Below are 25,106 nucleotides of genomic sequence, written 5' to 3'. Positions count from 1 at the left end.
GGCTGATTTCTCACCTTTCTTAGGATCATTGAGACCCCACGAGGTGAGATCTTGCATGGAGCCCCAGTCCGAGGGAGATTGACAGTCATGTTTAGCTTCTTCCATTTTCTAATGATTGCTCCAACAGTGGACCTTTTTTCACCAAGCTGCTTGGCAATTTCCCCGTAGCCCTTTCCAGCCTTGTGGAAAGACACTAGAGACAAAATTGTACACTTTTGTCTCTAGTGTCTTTGGACAGCTCTTTGGTCTTGGCCATGTTAGTAGTTGGATTCTTACTGATTGTATGGGGTGGACAGGTGTCTTTATGCAGCTAACGACCTCAAACAGGTGCATCTAATTTAGGATAATAAATGGAGTGGAGGTGGACATTTTAAAGGCAGACTAACAGGTCTTTGAAGGTCAGAATTCTAGCTGATAGACAGGTGTTCAAATACTTATTTGCAGCTGTATCATACAAATAAATAGTTAAAAAATACATTGTGATTTCTGGATTTTTTTTTTTTTTTTTTTTAGATTATGTCTCTCACAGTGGACATGCACCTACGATGACAATTTCAGACCCCTCCATGATTTCCAAGTGGGAGAACTTGCAAAATAGCAGGGTGTTCAAATACTTATTTTCCTCACTATATATATATATATATATATATATATATATATATATATATATATATATATATATATATATATATATATATATATATATATATATATATATATATATATATATATATATATATATATATATATATTATCACAGGACAGGACCAAACACAACTAGACACACAAAAATAAATAAACTAATAATAAATAAAAAAAATCATTCCGTTAGATTAAAGTTTACACACACTAAGCACAGATGCCTGACGTGACATTGTGGACAAGGTGAGAATGTACAAATGTACCAAATGAGATATAACATTATGTAAATAAATAAAAATGAATACATTTAAATAGAATTTAAGGAGAGTGACAATTATAAAAGAAAAAATATATATATTTCAAATAGTTTCATCATTGTCTCTGACTTTGACTAATACTCAAGAAGCCCTTTAGAAATTTCAAATCCACCTAAATTTACAGAGATATTCAAAATTAGAAAATAATAATAATAATAATAATAATAACGTCATTGTTTGAAGAAAGTGGCAATAATAATAAAGAACAATTAGTTTGCCAAGTGTCGTCGTAGTCACTAATTTTTGATAAATAATTAAGGAAAAGACTACACTGGTTCTTATTAAAGTGTGTGTGTGTGTGTGTGTGTGTGTGTGTGTGTGTGTGTGTGTGTGTGTGTGTGTGTGTGTGTGTGTGTGTGTGTGTGTGTGTGTGTGTGTGTGTGTGTGTGTGTCTGGCCTTCAATCAATCAATCAATCAATGCATCGATTCATCATTTATTTCTAGAGCACGTTTAAAACTCAACCAAAGTTGACCAAAGTGCTTTACAAAGAATGAAAGAAACACAAGAAATAAAAATAATATACATGCATACCAAACAAGTCAAAATAAGTGATAAGCAATCAATAGAGTAAAAGAGAAGCCCAGGATGACAAACTATGGAGTGTTAAAAGCCAGGGTGAAAGTCAGTCTTACGATACAGACCGATGGGGCATTACTGATAAAGGGAGGAAGGCTGTTCCACAGCTTTGGTTCAGTGGCGAAAGCGCCATCACCACGGTGTTTAAGCTTTACTCTAGGAACTGTGAGAAGGCCAAGCTCACAAGATCTCAGCTTTCTAGAAGGAGTGTACAGAATCAAGAGACCAGTTCAATATTGAGGAGCCAGATTACTGAGGACTGTGTAAACAAATAGTTACATTTTAAATATTATTCCTCTGGTTCAGATGATTCCCTGAGAGCAGACGAGACCAAGATCCTTTATATGTAAAATAAATAAATAATTTAATCAAATTTAAGGAGAGTGACATTTATAAAAGAAAACAATTAGATTTCAAATAGTGTCATGATTGTCTCTGGCTTTGACTAATAGTCAAGAAGCCCCCAAGAAATTACAGAGGAAATTAGGAAATAATAATAATATAAAAAGTCATTGTTTGAGGAAAGTGGCAAAAATAATAAAGAACAATTGTCGTCATTGGCACTCATTTTTGATAAATAATTAAGGAAAAGAGAAGACCACATTGGTTCTTATTAAAGTGTGTGTGTGTGTGTGTGTGTGTGTGTGGCCTTCAGTTCAGATGTTTCCCTGAGAGTAGACCGGACCGAGACTCGTTGTCATACGTGTTTGAGATCGTACCACGGTGTCCAGAAGTTACCGCGGTGGTCAGAAGTTAGCGCGGTCAGTTTCTGTTCCTGCTGTTTTCTCCACCGGCTGTAAGAAGACTCCTCTCAGCGGGCAGCTCTGATCCGCCATGTAGAGGGATGTCTCCTAATGACTTATTCATATCATGTTTCCTCTTCTCATCAGCCGAGCAAAGCCTTGTATACACTGTCATCTTTTGCTCTGCCTCCGTGCCGGATACACGAAACAATCTTCCTCCCACTCGAGGGGTCTTAAAGAGCGGCTCAGCGGGTGGGCTGTGTTTGCATAATTTTATTGCCAGTAAGGCATAAACAGTCACTACCACACTTGATTAATCATGGTTCTCATTTTCCCCGCCGTCTTTCATAGACATAAGTGCTGCCGAGGCGCATGGGAATTAATGTGACAGTTTAAAACATGCTTGTTAATCCCTCCTCGAAGCCGGAAGAAGCTGCGATACAGCTGAAGTGTCTAAATGAGAATGTTTACCTTTAGTTTTTCAGTGTAAATCGCAGGATTACAGTTAATTAATTGGGACCCCCACGTTGAACGACTGTCCAGAAATGCAAATCGCAAACACGTCCGTGCATAAATGCAAATCGGAATAGAGTATAATTCAGTTCTTGTGGTGTGTGTTTACAGGCGACACGTGCACCATGGCGGAGTACAACAAGCTGAAGAGCATGCTGTTGGATATGCAGCCCAGGACCTCCACGAGCGGGCAACCGAACGCCATGGACCAGAGGAGGACTCTGGTGGACACCATGTTCAAGTATATAGATCGAAACACGGACGGCCGTCTGAGCAGTGAAGAGCTGGCAGAGGTAAGAGGACCGATAGGGAGTAAGGGATAATGTAGATCCAGCCGGTTGTTATCTCAGAATAAACCCTGACGGGGTGATCAGGATCAGGTCTTCATCAGCCTGAAGGGGTTTATTCTGAGATAACAACCGGCTGGATCTACATTATCACACTTATTACACAGATACTTGCCACATAAGCAAATAATAAGACATGAAATATTGATCGAGTCTAAATATTATATTAGGTCTTTAAACGCAAAGCTTCCGCGGTTTCAGCGACAAGTTCAAACTAGACGGACATTTAAGGGATATGGTTAATACCACATAAATAATTATGAGGATAAGAGATATTGATTTCAGATGAAACTGTTTTAAAACCGTACCTGTTTGTATCTTATAATCCAACAGTGTACAAAACAATAGTCGCAAAATGGCCGCCACTGCGTTTGTGTGAAACGAGAGAGAGTCCACAATACTGGATGACATAATTAAATAACTGTACACAAAATATTGATTTGACTGAGTTTTAATATTTTATCAGCTCACCAAAAGGAAAACTTCCACGAAGAAAACCCGTTCCTAGCGAGTGTATAGCGCTGATGACTTCAGTGACCCGGATGAGCCTGTGTTTCTGTTCTCAGAGGTTGTTATCTGGGAGTAATATACCGCTGGATGGAGCGAGTGACCAATCAGAATCAAGTATTCCACAGAGTCGTGTAATAATTGACGATAATGATCATCAGACTGCACAGCATATTAGGAAATACTTCAGAGATTTATTATTTATTATTTACACACCCTTATGTCATCCCAAAACTCATATGTTCCAGTTTTTCTGTGGAAGCCAAAGTTGAAGATTCATTACATACAGGGCTTGATATTCACTTTTCTGCTCATCAGTCCCTGTGGCGAGTGGTTTTACAAAGTTATTAGCCACTCAGCATTTTCACTGCACACAGTTTTTACATCCATACCATGGGGGAAAACTGCCATATAGATATTTTTTTTAGATTATCTCATAATTTGTCAGCAGGTTTATTAGGCTGCTGTCACTTTAAGGCCTGACGCGCGGATCCATTATACTGTTACACATGCGTTTTCTTTCTCAGCTGTTTAGGTTCACTTAAAACACAACTGACTGTGGTTACATGAATACTCACCAAGATCAGCTTTTATTGGCATTATTTTGTGTGTATTTGACTGTTTAAGCGCAATAAGCAGCGAAAAATAATTCAATTTAGTGCTAAGAGGCGGCATTATGTTTTTTACACCAACAATATTCATCCGGAGCAAATGAAACGAGTGAGTGAGGATAGGAGTGTGTGTGTGTAACTCACTGTCGGAGAGATGAGAGAGAGAGAGAGAAAGAGCAGCTGGTATCGTCTATCTATTCTGCTGAAAATGAATATTGGAAGCGTTTCAGATATTTTAGTATCGTAAAATCTTGTTTTTTGACAACCCTACATTGCATTAAGCTCATTATTTCAGATGGCTGTTTAAAAGACTACAACTGAAAAATGTATAGGCTATATTATATATAAAATTCAACCCACCAAAGTGGCTAATGGGAGAGATTGTGCTAAATAAACCCGCATTCGGCAGGTTGGCGGGTGTTAACGTCAAGCCCTGATTACATGACAGTTTATAGTCTGTTAAGCTCCAAAAGACAACCACCTCCAAAGCTGTCCATGTGATTCATGTGCGACTTTAAGTTGTTAAATAAAGTTTAGGATTAAAACTGTTCATTGTACACTCTTAGAAAAAAAAGGTTTATTTTGATGTATATAGAACTCTAGGGTTCTTGACTTAATTAAAACAAATATTCAATATAAAAAAAAATATGTAGGGTGTAATTACATAATATGATTACATGTTTTTCTAGTGATAAAGTGTTTACAGGCTGTTTAAAGGTAGGGTTGGGAATTTAGAAGCGGCTAGCAATAGTGATCTGGCTTTGAAAACAGAGATCTTCAGAGCGTCTCAAAAGACACGCGCGTCCTTCAGAACACATGAACGCTCACAGCAGAGTCTGCGAGACGAGAGACAGCGTACATTACTCATGTCTCAAAGCACAGAACATTACAATAATAATGAACGTATAGCACTTACGGAGCTCTTGCTTGTGCCATCTGACTGCTGCAGATTAATTTAGCCGTTGATACAGTGTTGACATAGAAATTTGGGCCGAATGCAATATGACAGAATGCTGGATGAGCCGGTTTTGGTCCCGAGACTTCCACAAAAGATAGATGTACGTGTTTTAATCTTTAGACCACTTCCATTATTGATTTCTATCAGGATGTGAAGAAAGTTTCAACCAGTATAACAAAAAGTGTTTATAAAACAAATAGCCTACCCTACCTTTAATTCATAACATAAAACTAAAAATGAATTAAAACAAAATGAATTAATTTAAAGTAAATGATCCCTTGATGATGAAGGAAACCCCTAAAAGGTTCTATATATGAAGCTCCTGATGGAACGTTTTAGGAAGAAATAATTGAATTATTAGAAATAATAACGCTTCGTGACAACATTACCACCTCGGGTGTGCATTATGTTTCTAATAATTATATGTACCGGAGTCAATTATTCTGCTTATACTATGGTTACCACACCTCAAGACATTGTTCAGATTATGTATTTCAAGAAGTTTGTCAGGTTTTTGTCCTTAAAACGCTCTTGTGTGCCTAAGTTCTTATGCATCTCATCCCAAGCTTGACTCATTGATAGCAGACTAATGCAGTTATTAGAGAGAGAGCGTCTGTGCGTCTCTCAACAATAGCCGTGTTTCCATTACCCTTCAAATTGCGCAAATTGAAATTGCGAAATTGAAAATACGCCCGATGAGAACATGTCAATTTCGCAAAAACCCTCAAAAAAGGGTTTTTATGCTTGTATGAGGTGGTTTTTCTGGCAATTCGAAAAATAAATATTTCGCAAAACTGCACTGGAAACAGTTTTTGCACATTTACAGTCACCTACTGACGTAGATGATGAGGTGTGTTTGGACAGAATACGAGACAGAGTTCTTTCTTTCAAAATAATTACAGGAATACTGGACTTAACCTCAAATAAATGCCACAATCAAGACCTCTCAGCAGATCTGAGGGAGAAACACCCAGAAACTCCTCATATGAGCCGCTCTCAAATATAATAAGGGTCATACCTCACCATTAATGCTTGGAAAACACTCATACATCTCCTTCCATTAATAATAATGGCCAGTGCAGTGGCTGGGATATAGTACATAAAACTACCAACGTCCATTGCAATGGTTTTGGGAATGATTTTACTTATTGCAAGAGAAAAAAATGAAGTTTTAGTCCTTGATGGAAACGCCGTCATTTCGCAATAGTTTTTTGTCGACATTTAGAAAAAACCCCGCAAAAGTTTTGTGTACATTTGTAATAGAAACGCACCTAGCATCTCTACTATTAGCGAAACTGTAAGTTTAACTGCTTCAAGAACAGCGCCGTTATTTCCTCGCTAGTGAGAAATGTCATGTAGCTTTTAAGTTTTTAACTATTTTAATGACAAAATCATCAGAACAGCGCTGACGTTTCTGTGTGAGTGTGTGTCCGTTCTGTACTGTAAATAATTGCACACCCTAGAACGTTCGTCAGCCAATCAGATTCAAGCATTCAACAGTCCATATAGAACCTTTTCCTCTAAGAGTGTACATTATCTCGCTTGTTTCACAGATACTCACCAAATAAATACATGCACAGAAAACGTTAATTTGAGTTTTATAATTTTACTGGCATATTATCTTAAATCTTTGAACACTGAAGCTATATTACAGGTCATTGATACTGACTATTTTTATTTTCAGTACAGTAATTGAGTCAAACACTGTAAAAAGAGGTTACTTGGAATTTTGACCTTGAAGAGCTATTTCTGCTCGATTTAATGCTTAAAAATGAGTTTTGTTGATATAATTCAATGCATTTAGGTGGTTTCAGTGGATTTGCTTTTAATTAAACCAGTTAACTTAGAAGTTACCATTTTTTTCAGTGTATTAAAGACTGAAAGTAGTGTAAGTTTCATAATCCTCCGCTTCCAGCCAGACTCATGTTTAATTCAGCTTCTGCTCGCTTGGTTCTTATCATTATTGAAATCTGGGTGATTAAAATTATTGAACTCTTCCATTAACACTCATCGCATGTGCCAACCAATCTGCAGCAAGAACAACTAGGTTGTGAGGTATAAGACAAGAGCTTCATCACACCTGTAATTGATAACGTTGTTCAACTCCTGTTCTTCCACAGATCTCCATAAAGGAGCATCTGGAAAACATCTTAATGGAGTGCAGCATGCAAGACCTCCTGCGTTACGACGACTACAACAACGACGGTCACCTGACCCTTCAGGAGCTTTACACAGCTTTCCGTGAGTCCCACACATCACTGCCCTTCAGTGGAAATGAGCTTCTCTCTCCATGTGGCAGATCTGCAGGTTTCTCTTCTGGCTCTCGGTGAGCCAGGCACCATTACGCCTCTCTCTGAAACACATTTGCACCTGATCCTTTGGGCCAATGAATGCTAATCATGGCCTGATGATGAGAGATGAGTGCTTTTGGCGGAAAAAGAGAGATGAGATGGCAAGCCGAGATTACCTCGTATCATCCATCGTCCTACGCCGCATAAAGCAAAAGCTCTCGTTTCATTCGTTTCAGGAATTGGCAATGCAATTCACAGTCTCAGCTTCCCGAATGAGCAACTGTAACTAAAATTATACATCCATTCCACATGGATATAAATCACGGCGTTAAGACTCAGCTACAGAAGAAACACGGCTCCATTAGCCAGCACCAGTCATTTACCTGTGTAATGAGGAGTTTAGTGGAGTGTTTGTCACTATACAGTCCCTTTGCTTGTGTGTGTTGGTCATCAGATGAGGAGGCTGACGTGTAATAAAACATTGCATCGGTCGAGCTCTCCTCAAGGTTAACCGTGTTGCTGCAGTGGGATTTTGGAGGATGTCATCTGGAATGAAGGAGAATATCTCGTGAGAAAGGATCATTGCTGAAATTGTTTCCGTGCAAACAGACGTCCCTGAGGAGATCCACATCACGCTCCTCTGTTTGTTTCTAAGAGAAAGACACTTTATTTTTTTTGTCTGACGAAATTGCTTTACACATGTTATTCAACTTTCTCATGCCGTGAGCTTTCAGAAGAAACGTGCACATATTTAGAATTTCCCAAGTCGTGTTCCGTCGTTTAGACGTCATCCTTATGGTCATTCAGTGAAGTTTTCACGTATTATCAGTTGTTTTAAGCTGGTAAGTGGTCTCAAGCTGGTTAATACCTATTCATTAGCTATTCATTACAGTTTTTCTGCGATCGCTGAATACAACGCAAAATTAACAAAATGTCGCATTTTTTTGCGATCTGCAAAATAATCACAATAATGAAAAAGACCTCACAAAACATTAAATTATAATCACCCAATTGAAATATCTCTAGTTTAATTAAAGTTTCAATGCATTTTTACGTGGATACAGATGTTGCGGGAAAAGGGGAAACTCCTTTTCCTCGATTTACTGAAGCCTATAATGTAAAACGCATTTTGCCGCTGCACATCCAATGGCGCGGGCGCGGCCTTAGCCTATATTATTCTTTTACTGTCTATGATATTAGTCCCCGAAAAACGCCATTTTAGCAGGTTTAACGACTGAAGCGACAACTTGCCAGGTTACTATAGTGCGGCCGGCTACGCAATACTCGTTCCCTACTCTCAGGGAACCGAGGTTACGATAGTAACCGAGTATTTCCCTTTCGAACGGTCACTTCGTATTGTGTAGCTATACGCAGTGGGGACGCCATGCAAAACGCCACACTATAAGCAACTGGTTGCCTTCTGCAGCTCAGGACCCCTCAACTCAGGATTTACACACAGTTCTACAGTATAGATTACTACACCTGCTGTTAATATTTACATAGGTCAGGTAGAAAAATTGCCCATAGGATGTTTTAAAAGTTAATTTGATGAGAATTTGATTAGACCAAAATAAACAAGCTTTATCCATTTTGTTTGTGATTTGTGTCATGTATGACTATTGTGCATCTGACATAATACTATTATGGTAAATGTGATGTCCTAATTATAAAATATAAAAATCTAAAAAAAAAAATCACAAATTTCTGGCAAATACCACCACAAAATCATCATTTTGATCGCAAAAAAAAAAAAAAAAACGTAAAATCCTGGAGGGACTGTCATTAGCTATTCATTAGCTGTTCATTAGCTGTTCATTAGCTGGTTATGAGTCATCAGTAAAAGCATTTATTCATAAGCAGCTTATGATATGCACAATAATTTTTAGAGACACAATAATGAGTTTTCAGATGTATTGACCATTCAGCATTGTTCACATGTTCTTGAAGACAGTTGTCTTTAAAAAAACACTGAATTATTTTGCTGTTACACTTAATCAGTACATCAATACTTAATAGACAACAATTATTTAAAAAAAAAAATACTAGTCTAACATCTAATCTCTCATTTTACCAAAAAAACAAACAAACTAGGTAATAAACATCAAACTATGTAATAATCCAATGAACATTAAAAATTGTAACAAACTAATTGTCCAAAAGATTACATTTACTCTTTTTGTTGACACTTTTTGGTATTGAGTGACCTTATTTTTCAATGCAGAAGTAAGTGAATGTGCGAGATGTGTGATTGATTAGGCGCTATTGGGAAATAACTAGAAAACATTACAAATATTTGTGCTACAAACCAGTGTATTTATGATAATGAGATTCAAATATGATAACAAATACCAGTTTGCGATATCAAGCCAGAAACATTCACGTCACCAATGGCCGTGCTGCTCTTACGTGAAAAATAAGTTGGATAAACTGCTTTATCATAATGCATTCTGGGATTGCATTCATAAAATGATGCCATACAATTTGGCCAAAGGAGGTATTTTAAAAACACAAGTAGGTTATGTTGCCAGATTTGTATCATTAGGCAACATTCACATCTAGAGAAGTCATGGAAATTCATCTGTCAAAAAGTGTGTAAAGCTTGTGTCTATATAGCTCTCTGTTAAATATACACCTTACATTGGAGTTTGTTCGCACACTGGATTTAATAAAGCAGATCACATGCTCATATAATATTAATCTGAAAAGACTGCAGCTTGAACTAATCTGACAGTCCTGGATTTCAGCGCTTATACCAGAAATAAAACATATAAGCCTACCGATAAGGCTCAGTTTCTAGGAGAGAAATACGACAACAGTTGTAGAAACCAAAAAAGACTGATGATAATTAGTGAGGTTAGTGATCTGAAGAAACCACAACAGTAAGTGTGTTCATGCTGCAGTGATTCCTCAGATCGTGTGCTGTTTGTGATCAGATGAAACAAAACCCGAGTCTCATCCGGAGAGCAGAAGATCAGTCAGACAGGAGAATCCACCGATAGAAACCAGACAGGACATTTCACTTTCTGACCGCAAACAGGACTATAGAAGCAGCATTTCCGCCACAGAATCAAAAATAAAAAACGTAATAGCAACTTTTTATCACAATCGCGAGTTTACATCTTGCAATTCTGACTTTATATACTACAATTGCGAGTTATAAAGTCAGAATTGTGAGATATAAACTCGTAATTGTGAGAGATAATGCAAAATTCTGACATTGTTTCTCAGAAGTGCATGTTTATATCTCGCAATTCTGACTTTATAACTCGCAATTGTAGTATATAAAGTCAGAATTGTGAGATATAAACTCGCAATTCTGGGACAAGTCTTTTTTTTCCCTTAGAATGGGACTTTATTCTGAGAAAATAAAGTTAGTATTGCGAGATATAAAGTCAGAATTGCGAGTTTATTTTGTATTTATTTTGGAGTGGCTTATTTCTTGAAATTCTGACTGTATATTACACAATTCTGACTGTATATCACACAATTCTGACTGTATATCACACAATTCTGACTGTATATCACACAATTCTGACTGTATATCACACAATTCTGACTGTATATTACACAATTCTGACTGTATATCACACAATTCTGACTGTATATCACACAATTCTGACTGTATATCACACAATTCTGACTGTATATTACACAATTCTGACTGTATATCACACAATTCTGACTGTATATCACAATTCTGACTGTATATCACACAATTCTGACTGTATATCACAATTCTGACTGTATATCACACAATTCTGACTGTATATCACACAATTCTGACTGTATATTACACAATTCTGACTGTATATCACACAATTCTGACTGTATATTACACAATTCTGACTGTATATCACACAATTCTGACTGTATATCACACAATTCTGACTGTATATCACACAATTCTGACTGTATATCACACAATTCTGACTGTATATCACACAATTCTGACTGTATATCACACAATTCTGACTGTATATTACACAATTCTGACTGTATATCACACAATTCTGACTGTATATTACACAATTCTGACTGTATATCACACAATTCTGACTGTATATCACACAATTCTGACTGTATATCACACAATTCTGACTGTATATCACACAATTCTGACTGTATATTACACAATTCTGACTGTATATCACACAATTCTGACTGTATATCACACAATTCTGACTGTATATTACACAATTCTGACTGTATATCACACAATTCTGACTGTATATTACACAATTCTGACTGTATATTACTCAATTCTGACTGTATATCACACAATTCTGACTGTATATTACACAATTCTGACTGTATATTACTCAATTCTGACTGTATATCACACAATTCTGACTGTATATCACACAATTCTGACTGTATATCACACAATTCTGACTGTATATTACACAATTCTGACTGTATATTACACAATTCTGACTGTATATCACACAATTCTGACTGTATATCACACAATTCTGACTGTATATCACACAATTCTGACTGTATATCACACAATTCTGACTGTATATCACACAATTCTGACTGTATATTACACAATTCTGACTGTATATCACACAATTCTGACTGTATATTACACAATTCTGACTGTATATTAAGTCAAGTCAAGTCAAGTTTATTTATGTAGCGCTTTTCACAACACAGGCTGTATCAAAGCAGCTTCACAGTAATAAATTAGAACAATACATCAATGTTTGTTTCTAGTGGAACGTCTACGTTTGGTAATGCTGATCAATAGTATCGTTATATATTATATATATAACTCAAAAAACTTTATATATATTACTCAATTCTGACTGTATATCACACAATTCTGACTTCATATTCTTGCAATTCTGCGAAATAAAGTCAGAATTGTGAGATGTGAACTCGCAATTGTGAGATTAAAAAAGTCGCAATTAAATTCTCAAATGTTTTATCCTGTGACGGAAACAAGCTTCCATTGCAAATATAAGAGCCTCCAATAAAGAGTCCCTGGTAAAAACCTGCTGAAAGTACCCAGCCGAAGCCTGAGCGACTGAGACGGACGATCGATGATCTCCTTCAGGAGTGTTTCTGTCAGAGCGGCGAAGAGAAAGAGCATCTGGGTGAGGGGCGGGCGAGCGAGTGAGCGGTGTAATGGTTTGAGAAGACATCCCGCTGAGAGCAGGGCTCCTGTGCTGAGGGTTAGCGGGTCTGTCCCGTCTGATGAATCTGAGCTGCAGGTCAGGCCAGCTTCACGCACATCAGAGCGGGTCGCAGGTCTCTCCAGGGACTGAATTACTGAATCAGACAAGGAGTTAATCGAACACGTCGAACCAAGACACTAGCGTCACTGTCTCGCTCACTAACTGAAGTGGAGCCTCGAAAGAGACTCATGTCAGCCGCTCCAGAAACCACACACACACTGCAGTCGGACGTTGCTAAACTAGCTAAAAAAGTGCACTTATAAGTTCCCATTATAAATGCAACATGCAAAAATTGGATACAATAATAATATTAGGTAACACTTTATTTTACAGTGTCCTTGTTTCATGTTCTTACCATTAACAGTAAATTATGCATAATTACATGCAGCCTAATCCTACCCTAACCACATAGTAATTGCATGCTGTTCATTAATATTACTCAGCACTTAAATGTATAATTACACTGTAGCAATGACACCTTAAAATAAAGTGTAACCTAATATTATTATTGGAGTGCATGAGTATAAGTATAGCTGACATGTCTTGTCGCATCCTCTGTCTTGGATGAAAATTTGCATTGTGGGATTGACTTCTTTGTGACGTTATAAGTGATGCTTAGCCCTCTGGTGCTCTTTGATAATTTTTGACCCAAAAGAAAAGATTTTATTGTTTGCATTTTTTCCCCCATCTGAGTGGTACGAAACTCAGTTTTGACACTTGCTGTGTGAACACACAAAATCATGGACATGATTGGAAAAAGGTTAAATGGTCCTGAAAAAAAGTCATACTTGTATTGTTGACAGTCAAAAATGAGCGCATCGGAAATTATTGGGAGACGAATTTCATCTAGTGGAAGCGTTTGGTAACTTTTAAAAAAAAGTAAAAAAATGTTTTGTTTTTTTCTTATGATCAAAAAGTGGATAAATGGGTTATAACTACTATAATTTAGTACCATAAAATCCCCTATGAATACAAAATATTAAGTAAAAAACATTATTGAACTAAAATATAGTAAAATATAGTACATTTGGTCATTTTTGACTGTCACATGAAGAGCACCAGAGGGTTAAAGATGAAGTTGCAATTTAGTACATTTAAAATGTATTACATTTAAATTATCATATTGTATAACACACTACAGTTAAAATTACAATCACGTACTTTACAAGTGCTTAAGTATGTTAGTCAACACATCAAAATAAGTATGACAAGATTAGTTTATGTATTTTTAAGTTCTGAAGTGCACATTCAACACAATTAAGCACACTTCTTTTTTCACAAGGATCTGTAATGGTGAATAAAGAAATCATTGCACTCCAGGAGCACGAAACGCAGTCTGGGTTTGAGACGCACATTTGTCTTGTGGTTTTGTCTTCTTCACTGCTTCAGGAGACATCTGTATTCTCTCTGGCAGGAACATGCAGTTCTTGTTCTTTAAAGCTGCTGTTCACCTAAATCAGCTTTTGTGTGTAATTGCACCTGGACCGTTTCTGTGGTAATGCCAGTCGTGCAAGTTGAATGAATTCCAGCATGTCTTGAAACGGCATTAAGTTGTAAGGCCCTTTCCTCCTGATAGCAGATGGACACAAGCCTCCACTGTCATTGCTGATATTGTCCTGTCCTGAATCCGTTGTGGCTCGATGTGAAGAGCCAGCTGTCAGCCAGAGTAAGATCAGCCATGCGCGCTGTAACGTGCGCCACAGCGTGAGTCATCCGGAAGAGCCAGCGCCACCGTGATCTCTGGGAAGATCTGATGTTTGTGCCACGCGAGGAGAGGAGGAGGAAGTGTAAATGCGTGTCTGGGAAATCTCACAAAGCTTAATGTGTTTCACAGGCTGGCAAAAGGTTTGATAAATGCACATTTATGGAAAGGGGGTTTGGTTCATTCATGAATCATTCCTCGAAGCGTGTGTTGTTAAGGAGAGGCGTGCTGGGTCTCGCACTGAAGGAGGGGTTACAGGATATCATGCTTACAGTAGATTAAATGATTTTGAAAAGTTGACTGGAAGATGAAATGCTGCCGTTGCTTCATCACTCTCAAACCGGTGTGCGTGAACAGATTTGTATGCAGCTCTTCTCCGTCCTGTCACAGCTGTCGAGCCCCAAAATACACCAAAAACAGTCATAAAAATAGTCTCATGACTTGTGCTCTGTTTTCCAAGTCTTGTGAAGTTCGGAAATGGATCTCACGCCGGGGCTTGAGACAGTCGTCCTCGCGCATATGGAAAAGTTGGGGTTGAGATTGAACGCCAAGAGAAGTGTACTTTCTCCAGTCACATGACTTTCTTGGTGTCATGTGAGATTCAGTGACGATGAGGGCTGTGCTCTCGCCCGTTCATGTCGCCGCCATCCTCGCAGTTGTAAAAGAGATAAAGCTAGGCCAGTCACTCACTGTAAAACAGTTTCAAAGGCTGTTGATGGCGTCCACGTTATACCGTCCGGCTTGCTGTACATGAGACTTTTGCAGTGGTGACTCAAGACCAAGGGGGAACCCACTCCGTATGATCAAGATTACACGGCAGTGTCTCCGTGCCTTGGTTATATGGAGGAAACCTTGGTTCCTCTCCCGGAGTCCAGTGTTAGGAGCTCTTTGCCATCGAGATTCGCTCTCGATAGACGCTTCCCTCACCGGCTGGGGAGCGCTAATGGAAGGCCGCTCAGTTCAGGGTCTGATCATCTTTCGTGAGATGATGATGGTGGTCTTCAATGCTTTGAGGGGCCGTCACGTGTTCGTCTGCACAGACAAGATGTCAGTGGTCTCCTATATAAATCATCATGGAGGTCTGCATTCAAAAATGGAAAAGTCAGCCAGCTGTTTATTATCATGTTAATTATCGTCTTTCTCCCTAAAAAACATACTTTTACATATTCGTCTGTTATTGAATGAAAAAAAATTAGTAGAGTTCCAAAATGTTCTCACTTTCAAGGTATCCGATATATCCTCATGTCCAAGAGAAATGCACGTCACTAAACTAACGCCAAAAGCGTCCCTTTAGTTCTTTATTGCAACACTGCCGGTATTGCATTGCTTTGATTGAGAAACCTTTAAATATCAGCACGACACGGACATTGCGACCGTCTTTTCTTCCCTGTTGTATCGAGTGAAACATCTGCTGGAATAAGAACTAATGTTGACTTTGTCTGTGGGGAATTGATTGGATGGATGTGGTTTGCTATTAGTGGATCTCATGTGAGTGATGGAAAAGACAAAAAAAGATTAAGAGGGAGTTTTAAGTTTTTTAATATTTTATTTGACTTCAGTTAACATTTACTTTATTTCAAGTTTAGTTTTAGTTACCTATAAAATAACCCTGACTCCTAGTTTCCTGTGGATCTACATGGACCAAAATGGAGGTTATATTTGTAATTTCACAAGTTATACCACGTTCTTAATGAGTCCAGCGCTTAAGAAAATCATTATTATTCCACGTGTGATCTTTGGCAGCGCAGAAAAGAGCGTTTAGTGGAGGGTCGGCAGTTTCTCACACGCTTTGCATGTGCAAACGCACGAGTGCTGCTGCAGCATTCTGATGACCGTGGAGCGGCTCCCGACTGCTGCTGCTCCGCATGTGGGCTTCTTTTATCCCAGCCTCCGACTTGGTCTGCAAGAAGGAAATAATTCATTACCGTGGCTGCATTGATTTATTCCTTATGCAGGCCTGAGCTAGAGTCTGACTTCAAACTAATGCTTCAGGCGATGGACTGTTCAGCTCTTCCTAGTGCCACCACCTTCACACACACACACACACACACACCCACACACACACACACACACACACACACACACACACACACATACACACACACACACACACACACACACACACGTACACACACACACACACACACACACACACACACACACACACACACACACACACACACACACACACTGGCAGCAGAAAGACTCTCTAATCTGCTGAAAGGCTTCAGTGTTCAGCTTCTTGTCACAGAGGCAGAAAATGGTCATGATGCAGCGGTTCAGGGTCTGGCGGATACCGTACTTTTATTAATATAGGAAATTATTTTCTTAATATACTTTCGTGATTGCTTGGATTTGTCCTTTTCTTCAATTTGTCTTGCCTTTTTTGTTTGTTTGTTTGTTTGTTTAATATGTTCCTTGAAGTTCACTTATAATATCAGTGATGTTTCTTGCACCCCATACATTTGCTTAAAGTCCCCCTGTAGTCAATCATTTTATCTCTTAAAACTCATCTTTGATCACCAAAATGACATATTTTAAAAAAAAAATTCTTTTAAATAAATTCGTCATGCCTTAAAATAGCTTGATTGTAACTCTACATCAATGCCTCATTTAATATGCGTGGTTCTATGAATATGCTAATGAGCCCTGCCTCCACTCCCTCACTCAGCTCAGAGATCCACTCATTGACGATCACACGTTGATCTGATTGGTTACAAGGTAGTTTGTGATGTCAGAAACACCAGTCGTCTTTGGATCACTGCAGTTTTAAGGAGAAAATACTCAGCAATGGTGTCGACTTATGAATTTACACATGGTTTGTCTTAAAGCAGATTAAAAACACCACAGACATATAAACAACATTAAAAGCTGGATTTTCACTACAGGGGGCTTTAACTCCGAGCACTGCTCTGACTCGCTAACTGCATCTCTCTCCTTGTCACTGACTGAGCTGACAAGGTGAAGTGGTAGTTGAAGTGTTGTTGTGTTGTCAGTCAGATGTAAATATCTACCACAGCAACACATTCTCAATCCCAACTCGCCACATATTGACGCTTGGTTAACTCTTTTTTAATGCTCAGGAACACTTTAGAGTCATTTTTTGACATGCAGTGTACTCCATTGCTTTCCGTTGTTTGCCTTATTCGTCAGGTCAAGACGTATTTAATTTTCTGCATGCATTTGTAAAAGTAGAAATGTAATTATGAAATTATGAATATTGATACTTCCATAGATGTTTTGGAGTACCTAAACCACCCCTACCCTAACCCTACCCGCTTCTCAACAATATGAAACACAAAACAGGCGCAGTGGGTATTTTGGCAAAATCTGACCAATACAAAAACAGCATGAAAGTATTATAAACAACTCATGTTATATTGCGAGTCTTCTGAAGCCAAACAATTTCTTAAAAAATGAAGAACAGAGTGGATCTTAATGTTTTAATAGCTGACAATGATCCCGCTCTGTGAAAGCACACAGACATATCTCATTCAAAAGAGACACCCATACTTTAGATGTAATTGACGCAATAAACAAAAAACACACAACTGCATTTCTGCATCACTGTTTCTGAAATCCACTAAACACAAACCATCTTAGCAGTGAATAGCTGACCATATGTAATTGAACAAACTAAAAGGAACACTAATCACAATAACAGTGACTAAAAAAAAAAAAAAACATCATCATAAACTCGAGCTGCTGCGTTTTGGACCAGCTGTAGTTTGTTTATTAAGCGTGCAGGGCAACCACCCAGTAGAGCATAACAGTAATCTAGCCTTGAGGTCCTGAACGCATTAATTGGCTCTTCCGCATTTTTCATTGAGAACATATGTTGTAATTTAGATAATTTTTAAGATTGAAGAATGCGGTTTTACAGATGCTAGAAACGTGGCTGTCAAATGAAAGATTGGTATCAAAGAGCACACCCAGGTTCCTGACCGACGACGTAGAATTGACAGAGCAGCCATCAAGTGTTAGACAGTATTCTTGGTTAATAAGTGCAGAGGTTTTTGGTATTTTTTTCAGAATTAAGTAGTAGGAAATTACTAGTCATCACATTTTTTATATCAGCTATGCATTCTGTTAATTTTGTGAATTGGTAAGTTTCGTTAGGTTTTGAAGAAATATAGAGCTGAGTATTGTCAGCGTAACAGTGAAAGCTAATGCCATGTTTCCTAATGATATCTCCTAATGGTAGCATGTACAGAGTGAACAGCAGCGGTCCTAGTACTGAGCCTTGTGGTACGCCATACTGAACTTGTGATCGATAAGACATCTCTTCATCCTCAAAATTCCTCATGTTTTGACCAAACACAGAAAATTGTATTGTTCAAGTGTCGCAGTTATGTTCTGTTTCCTTTAGTTCCTTTTCCTCCACTCTGTTTAGTTTAGGTTTCCATAGTTACTCACTACTCCCTCATTCCATAGTTACCCATTACTTTGACTTGAGTCTCGTTTTGTTTCCTCGCTTGCCATGTGTTTGTATAGCGCTTAGTTTGCAGTCATGTTCTGTCAGTTCGTTTTAATGGATTGTGTGGTTTTGCTTTTTTCCCTACGTTTTCTCCTGAGATCTCCTGAATGTTGTGGATTTATGATAAAGACTGCTTATAGATAGTGATGAGCGAGACAAAGCTTATCAAAACTTTGAATCAACTGAACTAATTGAACTATTCACAAAACGATTCACTGTTTCAAAGTGCTGGGAACGCCACCTGCTGGTCAGAATGGACACCACAAAAAAAGCTGAAAACTCAGCACAAACATACATGCAAATGCCTTTTACAAGTTACAAATGTTTTCATGAAAGTGTAATCTATTAAAAAACAATTAACAAATCATTTAATACTATTAAATATGATAGAATGTGTGTGTTATTTTATTAAATTATGGGGCATACTATAAGATAAAACTGTTCCTTTTTTATTATGTCATTAAAATGTCTACACATTTATCAAACTTTATTAAGCAAAGCCATAGACCCTGTTTTATGGGTTCAGAGATCATCGCACCCTAGTGGCGAACCATTGGCATTTCTAAATATTTTGAAACAGCTATGACATAACCAAGCCTCGTTTACTGAAATCACATGACTTTGGCAGTCTGATACACACTCTGGGCCCTATTTTAACGATCTGAAACGCAAGTGTCAAAGCGCAAGTGACTTTGTGGGCGGGTCTTGGCGCTGTTGCTATTTTCCCGGCGGGATAAATGACTCTTGCGCCCGACGCAAATCTAAAATGGGTTGGTCTGAAGTCGCTTCATTACTCATAGGTGTGGTTTGGGCGTAACGTGAAATAAACCAATCAGAGCGTCATCTCACATTCCCTTTAAGAGCAGGCGCGCTTTTTCTAAAGCGGATTCCTATTATAACGGCGGATTTGCCAGGCGCGCGCCAGGAGCGATCTATCTATCTATCTGTCTATCTATCTATCTATCTATCTATCTATCTATCTATCTATCTATCTATCTATCTATCTATCTATCTATCTATCTATCTATCTATCTATCTATCTATCTATCTATCTATCAATCTATCGTAATAATGTATGATTTGCAAAAATGAAAACTGCTGCTTCTGTGTAGATGAGAGAATCAAAGTGTATGCGCGTTGTGCAAACGCTACATTGATTATGGCCAAGCATGCGCCCTTAAAATAGCATATGAATAACATGCGCAACGCGCCACTGACTTTAAACTATTTTTTCCTGGTTAGTGGCGCAATTGTTTTCTAAACCTGCAAAATAGCATGAAGGAACGTTTGCGCTGGAACACGCCTCCTTTTTTGCGCAGAACCGCCCAGGGAGCGCAAGTTCATTCCCTAGTTTAGCGACGTGCTTCTGTGGAGGGAAAACGCCTCGGTTACGACTGTAACCTCGGTTCCCTGAAGAGGGAACGAGCGTTGCGTCGAGAATGACGCTATGGGGAACGCTTTGCGTGATGACGTCTTGAAGCACATGTAAAATCAGTCCAATGGTGTGGCGGAACGTCAGAGGCGGGTGACGTCACATACCAGGAAACTATAAAAGCCGGCCCGAAACAGAAAACGAAAGCTTCGTAAGAGTCTGAAGTCGAGCTGACAGGCATGAAGGAGATATGGCAAGGCGACGCAACGCTCGTTCCCTCTTCAGGGAACCGAGGTTACAGTCGTAACCGAGGCGTTCCCTTTCAAGGGAACTCGCGTTGCGTCGAGAATGACGCTATGGGGAACGTCTATACCAACGCCTCCATAGCTACAAATGTCTGTACTGTGTGAAATCTTGTAGAGCAGCACTAGGAAGACAAAACATGAGACCCTGGAGCAGAGTCTAGATCCAGAGAGTAAAACCTGACGAAAGTGTGCGGTGAGGACCAGCCTGCCGCATCACAGACGTCCTGTAAAGACACTCCTGATATAAGAGCCTTAGAGGCCGCCATACTCCTAGTAGAGTGTGACCGGACAGCCAAAGGAGAAGGCTGCCCGGCCGCCTCATAAGCAAGTGAGATAGCCTCGACCACCCACTTGCTCATCCTTTGCTTAGACACTGGACCTCCCTTGTTAGGGGACCCAAAGCACACAAACAATTGATCACTTTTTCGCCACAGGGCAGCTCTGTGGACATACGCGTCTAACGCCCGCACAGGGCAAAGCAAATTATTAGCCTCCTGGTCAGCATTTTGAAAGGGAGGAGGACAGAAGGCCTGCAGAACAATAGGTCTAGCCACATTAGTGGGGACCTTGGGAATATAACCCGGTCTTGGATGAAGAAACGCTTTAACCATACCCGGAGCAAACTCCAAGCATGACGGAGCCACCGACAACGCTTGGAGATCCCCTATTCTCTTGAGAGAGGAAATAGCAAGAAGAAAAAGAGCTTTCAGCGTTAAAAACTTCTCAGGAACCTCCTCAATGGGCTCAAAGGGGGCCAGGGACAAGCCTTGTAATGCAATGGACAGGTCCCATGGCGGAACCCTAGAGCGAACTGCAGGCCTCAGCCTCCAAGTGCCACGAAGGAAACGGGATATTAAAGGGTCTTTACCCACAGACATTCCACCCAAAGGAATGTGGTAAGCACCAATGGCCGCCACATAAACCTTTAAAGTGGACGGGGTTAGACCTGCTGTGAACCGGTCCTGCAGGAACTCCAGCACTGTACCAATTGGGCAGTTAACTGGGTCCAACCGACGGTCACTACACCAAGAAGTGAAGACTCTCCACTTCAGGGCATAAAGTTTCCTCGTGGAGGGAGCTCTGGACTGTAGAATGGTCTCAACAACCTCAGTTGAGAGACCTGACTCTATGAGCTGGGCCCCCTCAGAGGCCAAGCCCACAGGTTCCACAGTTCTGGGCGGGGGTGAAATATTGAGCCCCCTGCCTGGGACAGAAGGTCTCTCCTGACGGGTAACTCCAGAGGATGCCCGTCGAGGAGGGAGACCAGATCGGGAAACCATACTCTGCCCGGCCAACGCGGGGCTATAAGAAGCAGGCAAACCCGGTCCCTGCGAACTCTCTCCAGAACTCCCGGGAGCAGAGCAACTGGGGGAAAGGCGTACAGACGTAGCCTCGGCCACGTCTGAACCATAGCATCCAGTCCCAGAGGAGCTGGATGCGTGAGGGAGAACCAAAGTGGACAGTGAGAAGTCTCTCGAGACGCAAACAGATCCACTTGTGCTTGGCCGAACTCCCTCCATATCAGTTCCACCACCTCGGGGTGGAGCCTCCATTCCCCGGGCCTCGGCCCCTGTCTCGACAGAGTGTCTGCTCCTATATTCTGGACCCCGGGGATGTAAGCTGCCCTGAGTGACAGCAACTTCCCCTGGGACCACAAGAGGATATGGCGTGCCAAGTTGGATAACGGGCGCGAGCGCAAACCCCCTTGGTGGTTGATATAGGCAACTACCGACGTGTTGTCCGTATGTACTAACACATGGTGTCCCCTGAGATCTGAGATAAAGCTCCTCAGAGCCCGGAAGACAGCTAACATCTCTAGGCGATTGATATGCCAGGAACGATGATGGTCTTCCCACAGACCTTGAGCTGAGCGACCCTCCAGGATCGCTCCCCAACCCGTGAGGGAAGCATCCGTCGTTAGCAGTTTGCGACGACAAGGAGCTCCCAACACTGGGCCCTGGGACAGGAACCAAGGTTTCTTCCACATAACCAGGGCACGTAAGCATCGCCGCGTGACCCTGATTGTGCGAAATGGGTTGCCCCTCGGGGAAAACCCCCTGGTCCTGAGCCACCACTGCAGGGGCCTCATGTGCAGCAGTCCAAAAGGTATCACGTTGGAAGCTGCTGCCATGAGACCCAACAGTCTCTGGAACTGTTTGACAGTGAGTAGCTGGCCTAGCTTTACACTTTTCACAGCTGCAAGGATGGACTCTATACGTGGCGGTGACAGGCGCGCCTGCATCGACACTGAATCCCAAACTACGCCTAAAAAAGTGGTCCTCTGGAGTGGAGAAAGCACACTCTTCTTGGCGTTCAGCCGTAACCCCAACTCTTTCATGTGGGCGAGAACAACATCTCGATGTTGAACCGCCAACTGATGCGACTGAGCTAAAATCAACCAATCGTCGATGTAGTTCATGATGCGAATACCTTGGAGGCGCAGCGGCGCCAGAGCTGCATCCATGCATTTGGTGAAAGTGCGGGGTGATAAAGCTAGGCCGAATGGAAGAACACGATATTGGTATGCTTTGCCCCCGAAAGCAAACCTCAGGAACTTCCAATGACACGGACGGATGGAAATATGGAAATACGCGTCCTTGAGGTCTATCGTGACAAACCAGTCCTCGGACCTGATCTGTGGCACGATCTGTCTCAATGTTAACATTTTGAACTTGAGCTGCATGACTGATTCGTTCAGAACTCGAAGATCTAAAATGGGACGCAATCCCCCGTCCTTTTTCGGAACTATGAAATACCGGCTGTAAAACCCGGTTTCCCTGTTGGAGGGAGGTACATATTCTATGGCCCCTTTCCCTAACAGAGTGTTCACTTCCTGTTCCATAACCAGAACCTGCTCGGGGCCCACCACTGTGGGCAGGACCCCCATAAACCGAGGTGGGCGTCTTTTGAATTGAATCTGATACCCTTTTTCTACGGTCTGCAGGACCCAACGAGAAACATTTAACAGTAGCTTCCACGCTGTCAAAGATTCTACTAGAGGTACCAGCCTCTCGAGACTGGTTTCTGGATTTTGTTGTTGTTGAGTAGTCAATTCGTCGCCCTGTAACGGCGCACCGGCAGGGAACGACTGAACAGACTGCTCTAACACCCTCCTCAGAGGGGGCGGGCATCCCGAGGCCACTACGTTTCCGGGTGGTCCTTGAGATATGTGCTCGCCGGAGACCGCTGCGCCCTGTAACACCGGAGGTGGCAGGGTTGGCAGAACGGTCCCCTGAGGGTACCGAAGAGAGACGGGCACCGTAAAAAGAGGTGTTAACCGCTCTGCTTCGGGGGGGACTACCCTCATTTGTCCTGAGCCCTCGGACGTCAGGACTTTTTCCCAGCAGCCTTCTTGGCGATAATGACGGTCCGCAGATCCGTCTTACCCCTCGAAGACTGCTGGGTTTGAGCGCGCCCTCCGTGTCCCCGTGATTTTTGTGGGGGAGCACGGGAGGACACACTCTGTTTTTGAGTGGCACGGTGTTCAGCACTCTTTTTAGATGAGTGAGGCTGCTCCCGCTCAGCAGCCTCATAGAAAGAACGGCGGGGGAGAAGCTTTTGAATGCCTCTCAGTGGCCACCAGGGCTGCCATAGAGCGGCCGATGGATTTAGCCGTCTCCTTGGTGGCCCTGAGAGACAAATCTGTGGCTCTCCGCAGTTCAGAGACTGTATCAGGACCAATTCCCCCGCCCTCATCTAAATCACCCAATAATTCTGCCTGGTATGCTTGCATCAAGGACATAGTGTGTAAACATGCTGCAGCTTGGCCAGCGGCGGAATAAGCTTTATTAACCAGGGATGAAGTCATTCTAACTGGTTTGGTGGGTAATACAGATGCCTTCAGGGAGGATGCCGTTGCTGGAGAGAGATAGCTCGCGAGCGTCTCTTCCACCTTCGGCATCTCCCCGTAACCATGCTGCTTATAGTTTGAGATGGATGAATAGTGTGATGTTTGTGCACTATAAACTCTGTATGACATGGGTTTCCCCCACGATCTCGACACCTCGGTGTGGAGATCGGGGAAAAACGGAAGGCTTCTGCGCTGAGGCTGTGCACGAGATGGCAGGAAGCGTTCGTCGAGCTTACTTTTCGAGCGAACGTCCTGCCTATCTTCTGGCCACTCAATAGATAATCTGTCGACCGCTCTTGTAACTACTTCGAGCAGTTCCTCAAATGCATGGGACTGAGGTGGCGAATCCTCAGACCCAGCGTCAACACTAACAACGTCCACCTCCTCAGAGCTGGACAATTGCAGCATTGGTGCCTCCATCGGGGGGGAAGAAACCGCAGCGCGTGCTTCCACACCCTGATAAGAGGCACTGGATCTATCAGACGGTTGCTGAGATAAGGCAGAGCCCGTCTCAACATCCACTGATAGATCCATTTGCGAACCCCAGGTCTGAGATCGCCGCTGTGCCTCGGCAACAGCGGGACCAGAGCCCTGGGGAACGTGGTCGGGATTGAACCGAGCCAAACGGGATCGGAGCGTCCGCAATGGAAGCGCACAGCAATGCACACAGTCACCACCCTCGAGTGCTGACTGGGCATGCTCCTCTCCCA

At 41.2% G+C, this 25,106-nt stretch overlaps 1 protein-coding gene across 1 annotated transcript in view; it reads left to right on the top strand.

Annotated features, from left to right (window-relative positions):
- fstl4 (follistatin-like 4) overlaps positions 1-25,106 on the top strand; it is a gene marked incomplete at both ends in the record, with an annotated part of 177,928 nt that overhangs the window by 85,481 nt on the left and 67,341 nt on the right. Inside the window, 2 exons of the mRNA XM_081391500.1 lie at positions 2,905-3,086; positions 7,337-7,457. Of these exons, the coding sequence (XP_081247626.1) occupies positions 2,905-3,086; positions 7,337-7,457 (303 nt within the window). The remainder of the gene's footprint in view (positions 1-2,904; positions 3,087-7,336; positions 7,458-25,106) is intronic.

The sequence above is a fragment of the Scardinius erythrophthalmus genome (assembly GCF_964197995.2).
Source record: "Scardinius erythrophthalmus genome assembly, chromosome: 17".
Classification (NCBI taxonomy): domain Eukaryota; kingdom Metazoa; phylum Chordata; class Actinopteri; order Cypriniformes; family Leuciscidae; genus Scardinius; species Scardinius erythrophthalmus.
The sequence above is the reverse complement of the archived record's forward strand: the minus strand, read 5'-3'. Positions and strand labels throughout refer to the sequence as shown.